At 45.2% G+C, this 17543-nt stretch overlaps 1 protein-coding gene across 1 annotated transcript in view; it reads right to left on the bottom strand.

Moving 5' to 3' along the window:
• PAPOLA (poly(A) polymerase alpha) overlaps window positions 1–17543 on the bottom strand; it is a 701574-nt gene that overhangs the window by 434195 nt on the left and 249836 nt on the right. Inside the window, exon 11 of the mRNA XM_078660129.1 lies at window positions 14072–14192. Within this exon, the coding sequence (XP_078516255.1) occupies window positions 14072–14192 (121 nt within the window). The remainder of the gene's footprint in view (window positions 1–14071; window positions 14193–17543) is intronic.

Raw genomic sequence — 17543 nt, 5'->3', positions numbered from 1 at the left:
GAAAAGACTACAATTCCTGACCCAACCACTAGATGGCGGAATAATGCACAGCATAGTGAATCCAGAAAGATTCACGCTGCAGAATTACCACCGGTAAAGGTACTATTTTTGGGGGGGGGGGGGGTTAACACGTTCTCCGCGACAATTGGGCGGTTTCAGTGAGACCATGTTACCATCACCAAGTGTGGGGGAAAATAAAGAAGAAAAGGAAGAAGCCTAATACTAGTTGCTGTCTCCACCTATTAATATTTTTGAGGACTGTCTTTTTTCTGCGTACCTAGTTAATCTCACTAGGCAAGACTCATTTTTTAAGGTAATCCATCACCACAGGATTGATTTCTCTTCTTGACCACAGGGTACCACTTCTGCTAATAGTACCCGGGAAGTTCACTTCAAGCTGGGGAGGGGGGAGCCTACGAAGGGGGGTCATTTCCATATCTCACCACTTCCTCTTGCCCCTTTGGCAGCAGTTCCCACCTCCCCAACTTCCCCAGGAAACAAATCTGTACCTGTGCTAGCCACACTCTTCCAGGAGAAAGACTGCACTGCTACTTCTTCTCCAGATAGCCTCTGATCGTCGAGGCTTTAGGCCTTCCTTCTGGCTTTGTCTTCAGAGGTTTGTTCAGTCTCCCGATGAGGTTCAGAGTTCTTCCTCATCTGCAGCACACCAGGAATCTCCTTTCCTCCGTCGACGTGGCTCTCGACATTCCCCAGGTCCTAATTTAAAGGGCCCGCGTTGCGTCCATTACGGATGAGTCTCATCCACTTAGAGTCTCTGCCAGAAAGGAAGGTACTCCTGAAAGTCCCGTATTCAATTGCCGGACTCTGGGTGGGTTGGTGGAAGTGAAGAATAGGGTCATAAAAGCAGGAGGGTGCATTCCCAATAACGTCCCAAGGAACTTCCATTGTAAAATTATCTAAGGTACTTACGTTCCGTTTGCCTTTTTTGACATATGTGTAGATGAAAAAGTCTGCAAAAGCTACCATCATGCAATTTGAGAATGCCCTTGAGACGAATCAGATGCCAAACGGAAAAACCTCATACTGGTAAGGATGATTTTTAACTACAAACCTAAGGAACTTTAAATGTTTCTATATAATCACAATATTGTCGTTTGTTATCTACATAGCCATTGTCTTTTTCCTTATGTTGGCCATAGCTGTGCACGTTGTAGGCCTCATTTTCTCTGCACCCATTACTACATAAACGCGCTTGCTTTTGTGCCACATTGTATTTTTACACAGAACCTGCATTTGTTTTCGTGTTCTGTTCTTTTCCTGGGATTTAGGCTGAACACCATATACAAGGTCAAACAACAATGCACCTCGTTGTTCTCTCTGGTCAGACACTAGAACCTAGACATAAGAAAATGCAGCTGCTCTTTGTGAGCACACGTCTTGTCATACAACTAAGGACGGGAGTTCTAAAAAAACAATCTAAGGGAGGCAAAATTACTGTATCAACCGAGATGTAGTACATCCCTTTTTGTATGCTAAGGTACCGGGGTCCACCACTTCTCCAAGAGATCTTGGATGCATAATCATTTAGCTTCGGAATGCAGTGGGTTCAGCTGATCTGTATTAAAATATGACAGGGCTTTTTATGGTATATGGTGGCGTAACCACGCTAACAATATTTCTGCATTTGTTTCATAATTGTGGTGCAAATACTGTATATTAAAGCATGATAGCTTAAATATTATAAACTTAATTTGTCTCTAGTTTATCATATTGTGGATAAGTATGAGTGAGAAAGCAAAAGGGTGTGTCCTGTTACTGCGATCCCTGAGAGGGTCGAGTGTGTTGTGTTCTGGGGTGCCGATTCACTTGTCTCTCTAGAAAGGTTAGGAGGCCAAGTGAAGCACTACAGCTAATCAGACTCTGACTCATAGATACTGAGGTGGTATGGTGGCTGAGTCCCTACATGCCGCTGTTCCATGGACCCAAGCATAGTTCTGTTCCTAAGCAGAATCCCTGCAACATGGCGCCACAAACGTTTTGGTCAGGTACTGATTTTTGGGATGCCTGAGTACTGCTTGAGCTTGTTCCACAGTAACCTTGCACCTTTTACCGGAGACATCTGTGGTGTTTGGGATTAACCCGGTTTTCTGTTGGTTCAACAAGATTCAGCATTCCGTCCATCTTTTTGTGTTATAGTCACCCTGAGTGGGAAAGGTAAGCCCAGATGTCGGGCTGGACTGTTCCTATGAGGCACAGGGTCAAGAATGATTTGCATATGGCTGGGTTCAAACTAGGGTGGCGAACTGAGCTAAAGAACGATGATGGATTGAAACCAGATCGGTGAGTGTCTGAAAAGTTTCAGCACTCCATCATCTCCTTGTGTTTCCAATGCTCACTATGCCATTGTAATCAAGCTAGCCTTGCTGATATGGGGTGATGCCCGAAACCAGTCCCAGGAGGACCTGGCCTGGTCCTATTGGGAGCCGGGTCAAAACTGATTTGTATATGGCTGGGTCCAAATTGGAATGGTCTGGTAAGCAAAAAAAGAAAAGATGGATTTAGGCCCAGATCTCTGTACTTGGGTGAATGTTTGACAATGTTCAGCATTTCGTCCTTCATATTTTTGTGCTGCTTGTACGCTGTATTGACATCAGAGTGAGTACATCATGGGACAGGAATCAAGGCAAGTATACTCTTGGGGGAACAATGTGAAAATCCTCCCAAGGAGCATCCCCATTTACAGGCACCTGGTATGAATCACGAGGATACCCTGAGCCTAATCAGTATGGTCTGAAGGAGTAGACAGCTGTGGTGATTGAAGGGGTGGTGGTATGTTAAGTGGTGGCTGAGGACCGGGCCTAGTAGCTGAAGTGGGGGCTAGCAGCCATGTAACAGACTTTATTGGGAATCCGATCCTTCAAAACCTGCTCCTCGGAACTGAGCTTTCTCCTCTTCATTGTCGGAGGTATATGGAGATCCTTTAAGTGGGGCTGCTCAGGCTAAGATCTTCCATGTAGAGTGATGTAGGAATATCTTTCATTGTCTCACATTTGTCAAATCAGAGAGGATGGTGTTTGCTAGAGTCCATTCATGCTGTTGAGGTCTGTGTCCGATCCACTTGGGTGTCCATTTCAGAGCCTGATATGGAACAGATTTAAACTCAGAAGATAGTTTCTCAGAAACTCAGGGCAAGCAGGTGTGGATGGGTGTCATCCGATCCTACCCCACTGTACCTAGAGTGAGTGGGTGGGCTCGACACACTTAGTTAGCAGAGCACTTTTCTAAGAAGGATTGTGCCATGAATCTGTTAAAAACAGAGTGATGAGACTGGGAATGTGTGATAGGGTCACATTATTAAGAGACTAGAAAGTAGGAAATACCAACCAAAACAAAGTAGGGATTAGATTGGTCTGGGTCCTGAAGAAAGACTGGTGAACCTTAAGGCACAGAGGGGCTGCAACATGTCGACCCAAATTTGATGTTTCAGGCCATTATACCCAGTCACATCACACTAGGTTAAAAAAAGACAAAAGGATCCAGAAGGCAATTTTAATTGTTACAATCCCTCTTAGAAAAGTGCTCCGCTACAAAGAGTGTCGGACCCACCCACTCACACCAAGTGCAGTAGAGTAGGATCCAATGTTGAAACATTCCAATGGTGGGATCTATGGGTTAGGATCCTATACAAATATCTAAGAATGGCAGGATCTCACTAACCATCTCCTATAGCAGAGACAGTGTAGAGGTTAAGGTGAATTCTCCAAGATTGTTATGACTGTACTATATTTGGGAGGCTGAGGGTACCCTTTCATTCAAAGCTTCTCACTCCTCCTAAGTGTGATACATGGATAACTGAATAGACAACCTCTTATTGCTTGGCACCCTTGATATTCTCAGGTCTAAATTGGTCTGGTGTTTCGGATGATGCTACATCTGTGGTAGGTCAAAGGGGTGTTCAGGTCATTAAATGATCAGCCTTTTTGAAGCTGAAAGTCTTACACACCGAGCATTTGACTCCTTGTGCTTTGGAGGCAGGCAGAGGTTACAGACCTGATGCTGGTTGAACTACAGGACTTACTTGCATTTAGGACAAAATTGGAAAGTGGTTTTCTCAGTAACACCCTCTCCCAACCGACATTCTCAATATGGCCTAACTTCCATCAATGAAGTTGCATCAAGTCAGATTGAAGTAGAATCCCATTTAGTCATCGATAGACAGAAGAGGTTCTTCAGTTTCTGGGGCACAGTTTGCAATGCCGGATCTTGAACATTCAAACTAAATCACGGAAAGAAATAATCTGTGGCTAAGTTTGCCCTGGTGCATTGTGGGCTAAGGGAGGAGTCATGAGACATCTCACTAAAGAAGCTTCTTTGAAGGAAAATATGCAAATATCCTTGTTTATCACTAGATGGCAGGACTATGTATATATAAAGGCACATTTGCTATGAAGTTGAAGTTTATTTTTCCTAAGCAATTATGTCCTGTGAACACCGGCTAAGCTCACTCCTATCCACAGTGTAAAATTACCTCTGCACATTTTGAAGTCTGTGTAAGATGGGAAACTCTATGGTTTGGTCGGTGTGAAAAGTAAAACATTTGCAAGAAAGTGACTGACTACAAATACTCAATCTTTATGCACTATGATGTAAGGGCACTCTCCGGAAATAACATGCAACTCACTTCTCTCTATATAGGGATGGGATTTCCCCAAGAAAGAGCACTTTTCACGTGAGGTGTTGTATGGTATCAGTATGCTACTGTTCTCAAGGCCGACCCATAAAGAGTGTAAAAACGAAATTTAAATTCCCAAGTTGGTGCACAAAGAATTCTAGGTGGATTCATTCTCTTCTAGCCCTCCGTGAAAGTTTTAATAAAGACACTATAATGTGGAAATTATGTGGTCAGTTTTGTAAGTAAGAAGGAAGTGCTAGTATAGAAAGTTATGTCAAATCTGACTTTTAGAAGCACAGTTAGTATTGGAGAATATATCCTACATATTCATGCAGTGGGTTGAGTGAAAAAAGGTTACACAAGAGAACAAAACTTTTCCGATTGGCTGCAAATATTTCCCTGGTAGTTTAGTATTGTCCTTCCATGTACACGGCTGAAAGATTCAGGGAGCATGTGTCTGGATGTAAAAGTCAGCCCTGCTTTTCTTTTTAAGGAGAGCAACATATTGGTAGTAGGTTACAGACTGGATGTAGAAGTATTTCCAACAAATGAGAGGAAGAGGGTCTTCCAAGTGAAGGTGCAGATATGTTTTACCATAAGAGTTTGTGCTTTACACTGGGCTGATCCTTCCAGGACCACAGTTTGTGGTGGTTGGCTCATTCAGCATTCGTAAAAAAGGTCTGGCATTAGGCACTAATGCAATCTACAATGCCATTGTGCCTAGGTGACTCATCACTTGCCTCATTTTTAGGTAATGTGAAATCTAGTAACAGGAATCAGAGCCTGAAATGCCAGAAGGAATATGCTACTTACCAGTATGCATCTGTTCTTGGCATGTAGGGCTGCTGACATTTATATCTGTGCATATATCGCCGCCTAGTGTTGGGTCCGGATGATTGCACATTGTTGTCCTGGAAGAGTCTTCGAAGTATCACGAGATAGGTGGCTCCTCCCTTGGACTACAGTGCGCATGGGCATCCTCTTCATCTTCAGATTGTTTTTCGCCATTGTGGCAGAGATGGAGTGTAATACAGTAAGTGATGACCATGCCTGAGAATGATTCTGAGTGCTACAGCTGCGACAGGCACCGGGGAGGAGGGCGGGCGATATAAATGTCAGCAGCCCTACATGCCAAGAACAGATGCATACTGGTAAGTAGCATATTCCATTCGAGGCATGTGGGCTGCTGAATTTATATCTGTGCATAAAATAAATAGCAGTATCCTCCTTAGCGGCGGTTGCCCGTGCCAGCTGCAGCAGTCTGAAAAAGAGTTCTGAGAACAGCCTGACCTACAGCAGCTTGCTGTTTGGAGTGTACATCCACGCAGTAGTGTTTGGTGAATGTGTGTATGGTGTTCCAAGTGGCTGCTCTACATATATCCTCTAGAGGAATGTTACCTAGGAAAGCCATGGATGCCCCTAACTTGCGTGTGGAATGCGCTCTTGGGGGAACGGTTAATGTGCGTTTAGCTTTCTGATAACAGATTTGTATGCACTTAACAATCCATCTGGCTATACCTGACTTGGAAATGGGGTTGCCTTTGTGTTGTGGAGAGAAGGCAACAAACAGTTGCTTAGTTTTCCTGAAATCTTTCGTCCTGTCTATGTAATACAGGAGAGCTCTTTGAACATCTAGCGTGTGCAGTGCTCTGTCTGCCACCGAGTCTGGATTTGGGAAGACAACAGGCAGTTCTATGGTTTGGTTAATGTGGAACTGCGACACCCCCTTAGGCATGAATTTTGGGTTGGTACGCAGCACCACCCGATTAGCATGAATCTGTATGAATGGCTCTTGAATAGTTAGGGCTTGAAGCTCACTAACTCTCCTTAGCGATGTGATTGCCACTAGAAAAGCCACTTTCCATGTCAGAAACTGTATCTCACAAGAGTGAAGAGGTTCAAAGGGTGGTCCCATTAGTCTGGTGAGAACTATGTTCAGATTCCAGACAGGGGAAGGAGGGTGTCTGGGAGGAATCACTCTTTTGAGTCCTTCCATAAAAGCTTTAATGGCTGGCACTCTAAAAAGAAAAAGATGCTGTCTGTTTTGAAGATAAGCTGCCAGTGCGGCCAAATGTATCCTAATAGAACTATATGCCAGATTGCATCTGTATAGATGCAAAAAATAACATATAATGTTTTGCGTGGATGCATCTAGCGGATTTATGTCATTATTAGAACAGTAAATGACAAATCGCTTCCATTTGGCCGCATAGCATGCCCTGGTTGTAGGTCTTCTTGCCTCCTTGATGTTCATACAGTCAGGGGGCAGGTTGAGGTAGCCAAACTCTATGACCGCAGGAGCCATATTGCAAGGCTCAACTGTTGCGGATCTGGGTGCTGAATGTCTCCACAGTTTTGAGTGAGGAGACTGGGCTTGAGTCGCAGCCGTTGGTGAGGCACCACTGAAAGTCCTAGGAATGTGGTGTACCACGCTTGCCGTGCCCACGTTGGAGCAACTAGGATGAGCGTCATGGAGTGCTGCCGCAGTTTGCGTGCCACTAGCGGAATGAGCGGTGCTGGAGGAAAAGCGTACGCAAATCTGCCTGACCAGTTCATCCATATCGCATTGCCCTGAGACTGCGGGTGTGGGAACCTGGCGGCGAAGGTTTGGCATTTTGCGTTTTCCTTTGTGGCGAATAGGTCTATCTCTGGATGACCCCACTGCTGGAAATATGGTTGGAGCACTGAGGGGTGTATCTCCCACTCGTGCATTTGGTGGCTGTGCCTGCTGAGCAGGTCCGCCATCTGGTTGTCTTTGCCTGGGAGATGTTCCGCCATGAGGAACATGTTCCTTTGAATGGCCCACTTCCACATGCTTTGGGCTAGATGAGACAATTGTGGAGAGTGCGCGCCTCCCTGCTTCTGGATGTAATACATGGCAGTCATGTTGTCCGTCCGGGTCAGCACGACTTTGTTGCACAGATGCAGTCTGAAGGCCTTCATTGCCATGAAAATTGGCATGAGCTCCAATAGGTTGATATGCATCTTTCGCTGCTGCGCTGTCCATAGTCCCTGCACTGTATAATGGAGGACATGACCTCCCCAACCCTGGAGAGATGCTTCCTTTGTCAGCACTATCTGTGGTACAGGCTCTTGGAACGGTCGTCCCCAGCAAAGGTTTTGTGTGTTCCACCAATGCAGAGAGTTGTATGCACGACCGGTCACCAACACTAGGTCTTTCAGATGTCCTTGAGCCTGGTTCCACTGTCGTGCTAAGCACTCCTGAAGCGGACGCATGTGTAGCCTTGCGTGAGGGACTATAAAGATGCAGGAGGCCATCATACCTATTAGCTGCATGAATACCTGTGCTGGGAGCGAGTGTTGGGGCCTGAATTTTTGAATGAGCAATTGCATGCTGTTGACTCTGGCAGAGGTTGGGTGCACTGTCGCTGTCAGAGTGTTGATTGTCGCACCCAGGTACTGTTGTACATGTGCGGGTTGAAGGTGTGATTTTGGGTAATTTAGTGAAAATCCTAGACTGTGTAGGAGGTGAATTGTGCGGGACATGTGGCTGGCACATTGCTGGGCTGACTTTGCCTGAACAAGCCAGTCAACCAGATAAGGATAGACTTGGATGTGTTGTCTCCGAAGATGCGCCGCCACTGTCGCTAAGCACTTGGTGAACACCCTGGGGGCAGTAGTGACCCCGAAAGGCAGGACCTTGAACTGGTAATGCTGGTTGTTTATGGTGAACCGGAGATATTTCCTGTGTCCTGGGTGAATGGGAATGTGGAAATATGCGTCTTTTAGGTCTAGGGTTGCTAGGAAGTCCCCCTGACTGAGCAATGGTAGAACTTGATGTAAAGTCAGCATGTGAAAATGTTCTGACAAGATGTACTGGTTCAGGGGTCTGAGGTCTAGAATGGGCCTGAGAGACCCGTCCTTTTTTGGGATTAAGAAGTACAGTGAGTACACCCCTGTACCCTGCTGATTTAAAGGCCCGAGTTCTATGGCCCCTTTTTGCAGTATGCAGAGTACTTCTTGCTGCAATAAGTGCATGTGCTCTGCGGACATAGGACGGTGCCTTGGGGGTATGTTGGGTGGAATGGAGGTTAGTTCTAGACAATAGCCGTATTGGATAAGGTCTCTCACCCACCTGTCTGTGGTTATGCCTTCCCAGACAGGCAGGAACTGCTGAAGTCTTCCCCCGACTGGTGTTATATGGTCGGGGGACAGTGACAAGACGTCACTGTTTATTGGTGGCGGAGGATCTGGTATTATTATTTCCGCGTCCTCTGCCTTTGGTGCTGTTCCCACGATAGCCACCCCTATTGTTCTTGTTATAGGTGGTCTGCGTGCCCCCTCTGTTGTATTGGGCTTGCTGTGATGCTTGACCTCTGGAGGCTCCCCTGTTACCGGAGCGACGAAAGGAACCGCCCCTGAACTGTTGTGACTGCAGAGCCCCCATGGATTTTGCTGTCTCAGTGTCTTTTTTAATTTTCTCAAGGGTGGTGTCTACATCAGGACCAAAGAGAAAATTAGGGTTAACCGGCTGGTTGAGTAAAGTAGTTTGTATCTCCGGCTTCAAACCAGAGATGCGTAGCCAGGCATGCCTTCTAAGCATCACACTTGTGTTTATGGCTCTAGCTGCCGTGTCTGCTGCATCTAGCGCACACTTGATGGACGCATTTGAAATTAATTTCCCCTCCTGTATCAGCATTTCTGCTCCCTCCTTATAAGCCTCAGGCAGGTGTTGAAGTAGCTGCTCTAACGTGTCGTGGTGCACCCTATCATATCTGGCTAATAGGGCCTGTGTATTGGAGATCCTCCAAATATTTGCTGCTTGAGCCGCTACTCGCTTGCCAGATGCTTCAAAGATTTTGGATTCTTTGTCCGGAGGGGGAGCATCACCACTGGTTTGAGAGTTTGCCCTTTTACGAGCATTAGCCACCACGAGGGAGTCCAACGGGAGCTGGCCTTTGATGTACGTAGGGTCTACAGGTGCAGGCCGGTACTTCTTTTCAATCATTGGGTTTACCACCCATGCCCTTGTGGTCTCCTTGAAGATGTCAGTAGCGTGTTTAAGGACACCCTTCAGCATAGGCAATGTTTTTACTGATCTTTCTGAAGTTAAGAAAGTATCAAACAAAAAGTCCTCCTCTACTGGGTCAGCATGCATGTCGACATCATGGTTCTTGGCTGCCCTTTCAATCAAAGCGTTAAACGCAGCAGTATCACACCGTTGTTGATCAAGGGTAACTGTATTTATTGCAGAAATTAAATAACGACTTCACTGTACTGAGGAGCTCTTTGGTTGAGTTACTGTCTGCTTTGGGGTTTTTTTCTGTGAAAAATGTCCTTTCAGTTAGACCAATTTGTGTTTTGTATTTTTGTGAGGGTTTTATATTCAGTTCCTTCCTCCGGGCTGTAGTTTAGCCTCCACAGTTCTTGGCACCTACATTTCTTCCTGAATTCTCTATGCTCCTGGGAGTATCAGGGTGCCGAGGTTTGCGCCCTATGGTTTAGTCTAGTTTTTAGGGGAGCTAATTGAGAAACTGCAGCATCTATCCAGGCAGCATAACTGGCAGATGCTTGCTCAATACTGTTGTTAATTAAAGGCTGGCACTCAGGAGATTGTTTCATTTCAGATGGTCAATTTTGTTCTATGATCAGTACTGAATCACTGCCGGTGCTATGTGCATGAGGGGGTTTGCCGTGGGGATAGTTTAAACATAATGGCCCTATGGTCTGTCCAGACCACAGGCATGACTTTCACCACCAGATCAGAATTGCTTGAGAAAATACCATCAAGCGTGTGCTGCCACTACTCCAAACACTTAGTAAACACTGTGGGTGGAGACTTGACACCAAATGGCAGAGCTTCTTTAGAGCTGGCACATACCCAAGGTACTGGCGGTAAACTGGTAAGCTGTATGCAATGGGGCATGGAAGTAGGAATTACTGAAATCAAAGGTGGCCTGAAGTCATACTACTGAAGTGGAAGGACTTTTGATTGGAACATTATTCTGTAGTGGATTGGCTTGATATCCATGTTTAAGAGTTGTTAGTCTAGGATTGTCCAGAGCCGTCAGTCTTTGTTTTGTATGTGTAAGAATATGAAAAATATACAGGCATAATTTGAGTTGGCTGGGCTCACTGACACTCAAGTGTGCCTCATCAGACATTTACCAAGAGAATAAAAGAGGAAAAACTCACAAAAGAGAAAGGACGGGGAGGACTAAGACGGAAAAAGTCACAAATGGACAAAGCAGAAACAGCAAGAGTGTGATAAAGGGGCAAGAAGTATCAGGTAGTTGATGAGCATTCAGCTCACTGACATGTAATAGTAACGGCCGCAGGCTTCTCAGCAGATCTTTAGTCACAGTCATTCATTCTTTTACACATTAAACACTGAAAATACTCAAACAGAGCAACGTCATCTATTACCACTTTTAAGAGTGCAAGCATCTCTTCTAGAAGTGACAGGTGCCAGAAGCTATTGGTTAGAGATTATTTTCTTCCACTGGAATCAAAATAACTTTCATCCACCCATGACTGGTGGAGTGTGATCAAGAGTAGCTATTGAATGCCACTGTTAGTTGTCAAAGACTTTCTCTTGATTGGGAACCTCTACATCTGGCTCTGGGTCAGATGCATAAATTGCCGCTGCTTCTCCTTGGGCTTTGAAGAAACTAGATGTTTCCTCTAGTGGCTGTCTTCTTGAGGGTGTCTGAAATTACTGCCTCGGATTACTAGCCTGCTACTGAAAAACCTCCATGATTTACTGGTCTCTGCGCCCTTTTAAAAACAAAAAAATATTAAATCTATTCTCTGGCCAAGGAGATGCTTTCCAGTGACTTCAACACTCAAGGGATGCTGCTGGACTTGAGATTGAAACTTAGGGACTGACCGCTATGTATGGCATCTCAGTAAAACTGCGGTGTTGGTCTGACAAAAGGATTGTCAGAACTATCAACTACATATTTGATTCCCACACTGAAAGTGACTTCTTATCGGCCTCAGAAAAATGATGGCTCGAGTCTCCCATTAATTCCAAATGACACCAGTTATAGATGCTAACTAATAGCTGGGAGACAAATATATACCACATTATAGCTGTTCCTTCCACCACTGCTACAAGCTGCCTAGATATGCTTATTTTCCTTGTCAGATTTGGGACCTTCCTCAGTGGTTTCAGTCAATGAACTCTCGCATGCTGTGTGGACTACAAGTGAGCTGAGCACAGAGAGTCAGGCAGTACCCCAATATACAGGGACGGCAGGCTGGGCAGCCGTGCACTTTTTCCTGCCCCACATTTGGTGTTAACAATTTTGTCCTCATTAGGTTATAGAGATTCTCAGTGGTAAATCTAAGAACAGTTTTTTTAGCATGAGGAGCGATTGATTGGGGTGCTCTGTGTGTAATTGTCTCTGCTTGAAAACATTCTTCTTCCTCAAAAACCTACATGGTGACTGCTTGCAGTGCAGCTACCTGTTGAATAACACACCATCCTGAGGTTTCCCCGTAGTAACAGTAGTCCTCAGTAGTAACGAATGATTCCTTGTGTTTTTGCCCAATTTTTTTTATGGGTTTCAAAAAACAGACCCCTTCTTCACATACTCCTATAGTCTTGGGAGCATGTATTATGTTTCTGCTTCATTGTTGACTGTGGCAGCAGGGACATGACAGTTTCTCTAATGTCCAGGCGTGGTCTTCACAGAATGGCCGGCACCCAAATTTAAACAAGAGTGATGAAACCTAGGATCAGTAGAAGAGGACATACCACAGAAAGGACTTGGTGCCTCAGCAAGCCAAACTGAATGAAACAGTTGAATAGGGACATGTGAGATCTTGTGGGCAACTTCCCTCTAAACACCTTGCAACAGGGTCAAGCTTACTAATGACTTTACCTGGATATTGAAAGACTGAGTTAGGATGCCTTCAACCACCCAATGTAACTGGTGCAATAAGCATAAGCAAGACACAGGACAGACAAATTAGGTTCTCAAACCTTTGGAACAATAACAAAGAAAGGAACACAATATTAGGAGGGACAATATTAGGTTCCCAACTGTGGAAGTTGACCAGTCTCCTGTGTGACAAAAAGCCCGTCACACGAAGCACTTTAAACAATGAGCACTTTTATGGTGTATATACTTCATTTAAAACTTTTCTACTCTCGCTCCGTCAGAAACTCTCTTTCTCACTTGTTTCCATATTTTCTTTTTTACATTTAAAGGAACCTCAACATTTCTCTCACTAGCTTATTGCACAGAGCATCTCAGCAGTGTAGTTTATCAGCAAACCTTGCATGGATGTGCTGTAAAAAAAAATCAGGCTGCTGTGCATAGCAGGCGCAACAATAGCGAGCCAAAGGCATGCCTGTCTGCACTGCGACATGCTGCTGGATTTTTCAACAGCTCTCAAATATTTTTTTAACTAATGACGAATACACTTTGCGTGTTAGAACCCTTTTTACATTGAAGTCTCTCCGCTTTCCCTTTCAACTAAGTTACCTAATTCCAAATGTATTACAAATGTCAGTCCTCGTTTCCATGTAATGACTCTAAGACCCCACCGCCTGCTTTTGCCCGTACGGTAAGTATCTCATGCAAAACCTGCCACTTTCAGTAGGCATGGAAACCTGGTCACACACTTAAGACAACTCTTTAGTTCCTGGCATCAATAAGATATTCCAAACAGGACGAACCACAAATAGTCACCTTTCTTCACGCCAAAGAATATGTCCAAAATAATATCAAAACACATTAAATGTGCGCCTTTTGTATGCCCACTAATCCTGTACTTCGTTATCCATATGAAATGTTGCTTGCTTTCCTAAGGAACTGGCGTCTGCCCAATTCTGTCTATTTTCAGAGACACATGTGTACCAAGTCTCTCCTGTCACTTACTTGAAGGAATTTACATTAACTAATTCCCTCAATAAGCTATTAAGTGGTTAAGATCATATAGACCAGATCATAGCTTTTGAGTAAGTGGCAGAACCTGGATGCCATTACGGTGATAAAAGAGCAAGGTTTTGAAAAGTTTAGATATAAAGCGTATGAAGAGACATGTCAACAAATCCTCAGCTCTTGAACAGGTACAGTGCAAATGAAGGGTACATACAGAACTCTGTGCAGATTATTAAAATACATTTCAGGTACAGGTCATGAAAAAAATCCTCTCCACAGATAGTCATTTTGTTATGCCAAAAAATTGCATTTAGAACGGTCTCAAAAGGGCCGAGAATGATGGAGAGGGGACTGGGATGTGCACAAAATTGGCAAGACAATTTAAAAATAGCAGATCCCAAACTTGTAACAATGTTATGCAAGTCTTCGGACTAATGGGATTTTAGACAAGCCTGACTTCACAAACTACTTAAAATAAATATCAAATAGCTAATACATTTTTTTTTACTAATTTACAAATGCCAGCAAAGGCAGGAAGCAATCTTAAACTGCATAGTACTTCTGCTATAAAATGCATATTTACCTTGCTTAAACTCCTCAACCATGACCATCCGTGTTGAAACTGACACATTGTAGGTAGAGTTCTGCTGTGGGTATGCTGGAGTAATTATAGGCATAAGATGATACCTATCGCTGGGATTCACCTAAAGAAAAAGGAATAGTTGAGATATTAGGAACATTCTTATGCTCAGCAGAACCAGAGCATGCCAAGCTCCCTTAAAGATGTACCTACAAAACTTTGACAATTGTCATACATCTCATCACTCTTTCAAAATAATGAACCATGGTTTTTAAAGAATTGGATATAAGAAAATGTTAGTTACTTGTAATACGGATTCCTATAGAATGCTGGCTCTTTATATAATGAACCAAAATGAAGTACACTGTGTAGGAAGACCCCAGTTGGAGGACAGAGGAACAAATGACAACCCAAATGCTCTCTTTTGTGATTGTGTGGACGAGCAGTTATGCCTATCAGAGGGTAGTGCTAAGCATTTATTGCACATACGAAGGCAATGAGACACACTCAAAGAAATACTACACATGTATAAAAACTGCACAGATTTCTATATGAATATAGATACCAAGATCATCAGAATAAGGTACATAATTTTCGAGTTATTAATTTTTACAGGTTTCAAAGGTTGGGGACCTTTTCTACGCGGCCACTACTTCGCATTGCCTTTAGTTCGCATTGTTAGTACGCAGAAACCATTACTTTGCATGGTTTTACTGCGCATGACCGTTACTTAGCAGGATATCCACATCGTTATTTTTATTTGAAGGCGCTTCCATTTCTAAATAACGCAGTACGACTCTGAAGACGCAGGAGCAGTGGAAGGTGATTCCATGAGAAGAGAGAGAGGTAAGTGGGGTGTGTGTACGGTTGTGTAGGTGTAGAGTAGTATATTTGGGTGTAGGGTAGTGTAGGGGGTCGTGTAGGGTAGTGTTTGGGAGTAAGAAATGGACTGGGGTAGGGGCAGGGTCGTGGAGGGGGTAGCGTTTTGGGGTTTAGGGTAGTGTTGTGGTGTTAGTGTAGGGTAGTGTTTTAGGGTTTAGGGTAGTGTTGGGGTGTTGTGCAGGGTAGTGTTTCAGTGTAGGGGACGGACTGGGGGTTGGGGCAGGGTCGTGCAGGGGGTAGTGTTTTGGGGTTTAGAGTAGTAGTGTGGTGTTAATGTAGTGTAGGGTAGTGTTTTAGTGTTTAGGGTAGTGTCGGGGTGTTGTGCAGGATAGTGTTTGGGTGTAGGGACAGGACTAGGGGTCGGGGAGGATTGTGCAGGGGGTAGAGTTTAAGGTAGTCTTTTGGTGTTTGTGTAGTGTAGGGTAGTGTTTTATGGTCGTATTGGGGTGTTGTGCAGGGTAGTGTAGGGAGCGGACTGGGGAAGGGTGAGGGTCGTGCAGGGGGTAGTGGTTTAGGGTTTAGGGTAGTGGTGTGGTGTTTGTGTAGTGTCGGGGGTCGTGAAGTGTAGTGTTAGAGTGTAGGGTCAAGGAAGTGAGAAGGTCGTATAAGGGGTAGTGTATTAGGGTTAAGGGTAGTGTAGTGATTTAGGTAGTGTAGGTAGTGTAAGCCTGATTTTAGTGCAATGCTTTAAGTTAGCATAAACCATAGTACATTTGTAACCATTTGCGTTATAAATGCATGCGCAGTTAAAACTTGCAAAGTAATGGTTTATGCTACGTAAAAACATCGCACTAAAATCATGCGAAGTAATGGTATGCGAAGTATCGACATACATCCGGTTTCAAATCCTTTCCATCAACTTAAGGTGACTATTGGGCAAGGCCAACAGGTCACTTCAGGAGGCTCTGGGGTGTCTGGATGCAGAGGATTGTTTTATGTTTATGTTTAATGGGAAGGGTCCGTATAGAAAGTGGCTGCAAGCTGTGATTGTAAGGCCAGTCTGGTCAAACAAACAAGTGGGTTTGGTCCTGGAGGTGCTCAGGCATATATAACACAGTTGGTTCCCTTCTCCTCGGGCTGCAGGGCTCGGGAGCAGTGCTGCCTTTAGTCGTCGGGTCTGTGCAGTAGGAGACACTCGCAGTCAAGGGGCCAACAGAAAGATGTTGTAGGCAGTGATTGGGAGGCCAGTCTAGGCAAACCAAAGGTGGGCTCAGCCTTTGAGGGTCTTGGGACCCCGTTGGCAACATCACCTCACTCAGACTCAGGCCGTGGGGCGTGGGTGCATAAGTACTTTAAGGTGATGGGTGGCCGCAGTCAGAGGCTCTCTCTTTGTCTTGGTTCTGCATAAGAGGCAAACAAGACAGCTGGACCACTCTCGATGTGGGTCTCAATGTCCCTGAAGTCCCCGACGTGCAGGTCGGTTTTATTCAGGATTCCAGGCTGGACACAACAAGCCTTGGTTGCTGCCAGGGGTCTGGTAAACCGGGTTTTGGTGCTGTGCATCTCCAGTCCGTCATGGTGTCCCCACACTTGGAGGGAGAACGGATCTGACCTGTGGGAGCATAGCGACCTCTTCCTAGGCAGCTGCAGAGTCGCCAGTCCCGCTGAGTGTCAGGACGGTGAACTAGACCTTGCTTCTTTGGTGGCTGAGGGGAGTAGCTCCTCTCCTTTAAGGTAGTTCTTTGGCGATTTACGAAGCACTCGCAGCCCTCCTGGTTTCTTGGAGTCCACACAGCTCCGGGATGAGTCTGTTTCTCCACGAGGATTGGGTGCACAGACAGGCTGGCAGGGTTGGCGCCAAGACCGTTGTCTCCTCTTTTCTCAGATCAGCAATCTTCTTTGTTTACTCCTTTGTGTCAGTTGAATCTGAAGTCCTGGCATCAGTGCCACATAAATACTTTATTTAGGGGCTTTACAGAGTGTCAGGTAGTAGCCAATGGGCTACCTACCTTTAGGGTGACTAGACCTTCTATAAGACCACTTCCTGTGGCAAGTGGGCATAACTCTGAACCGGAGGAATAATTCCACCAAAAGCCAAAAAGGTGGAATTTCCCTAGTCGTGTTCACTTCTAGTGGAGAAGTGTGGCTCACTGGTTAGAGGAGGCAGACCTGGAAGCAGAGGTCAGCCCGGGACCAGGGTTCAATTCCCGGCTCGGCGGGGTCTTGAGTCCTAAAATGTCCATGGACTCAACAATTCTTGCTCCGGTGCCTACTCGATTCACGGGTTCACACTCTGCGACTCTGGGCAATAGCTTGCTTAATCTCCACAACGGCCCCTCGCGGCGGGATGCCTGGCTTTCACCTTGCGGATACCCTGCCGGGGTTATCTCACAGGGGAATACCAGGACGGGTTCCCTAAGCAAGCGCTTAGAAACCGCTTGGTGATTTGCGCTATATAAATTCCTGTACATTTACATTTACATTTACTTCACCTTAAAGGTGGTACTATCCTCCGAGGGTGAACACGCCTCCTGACTAGCTAATTTCCCAACCTGTTCTGGTGCCAAAGGGGCCCCTGGGTGGCATGCCCCCTGTGTGGGGGAAGTCAGGGTTGCATATCACAGGCAGTAGAAGCCTTTGAAGCCGCCTGCCT

The sequence above is a fragment of the Lissotriton helveticus genome, chromosome 9, assembly GCF_964261635.1.
Source record: "Lissotriton helveticus chromosome 9, aLisHel1.1, whole genome shotgun sequence".
Classification (NCBI taxonomy): domain Eukaryota; kingdom Metazoa; phylum Chordata; class Amphibia; order Caudata; family Salamandridae; genus Lissotriton; species Lissotriton helveticus.
The sequence above is the reverse complement of the archived record's forward strand: the minus strand, read 5'-3'. Positions and strand labels throughout refer to the sequence as shown.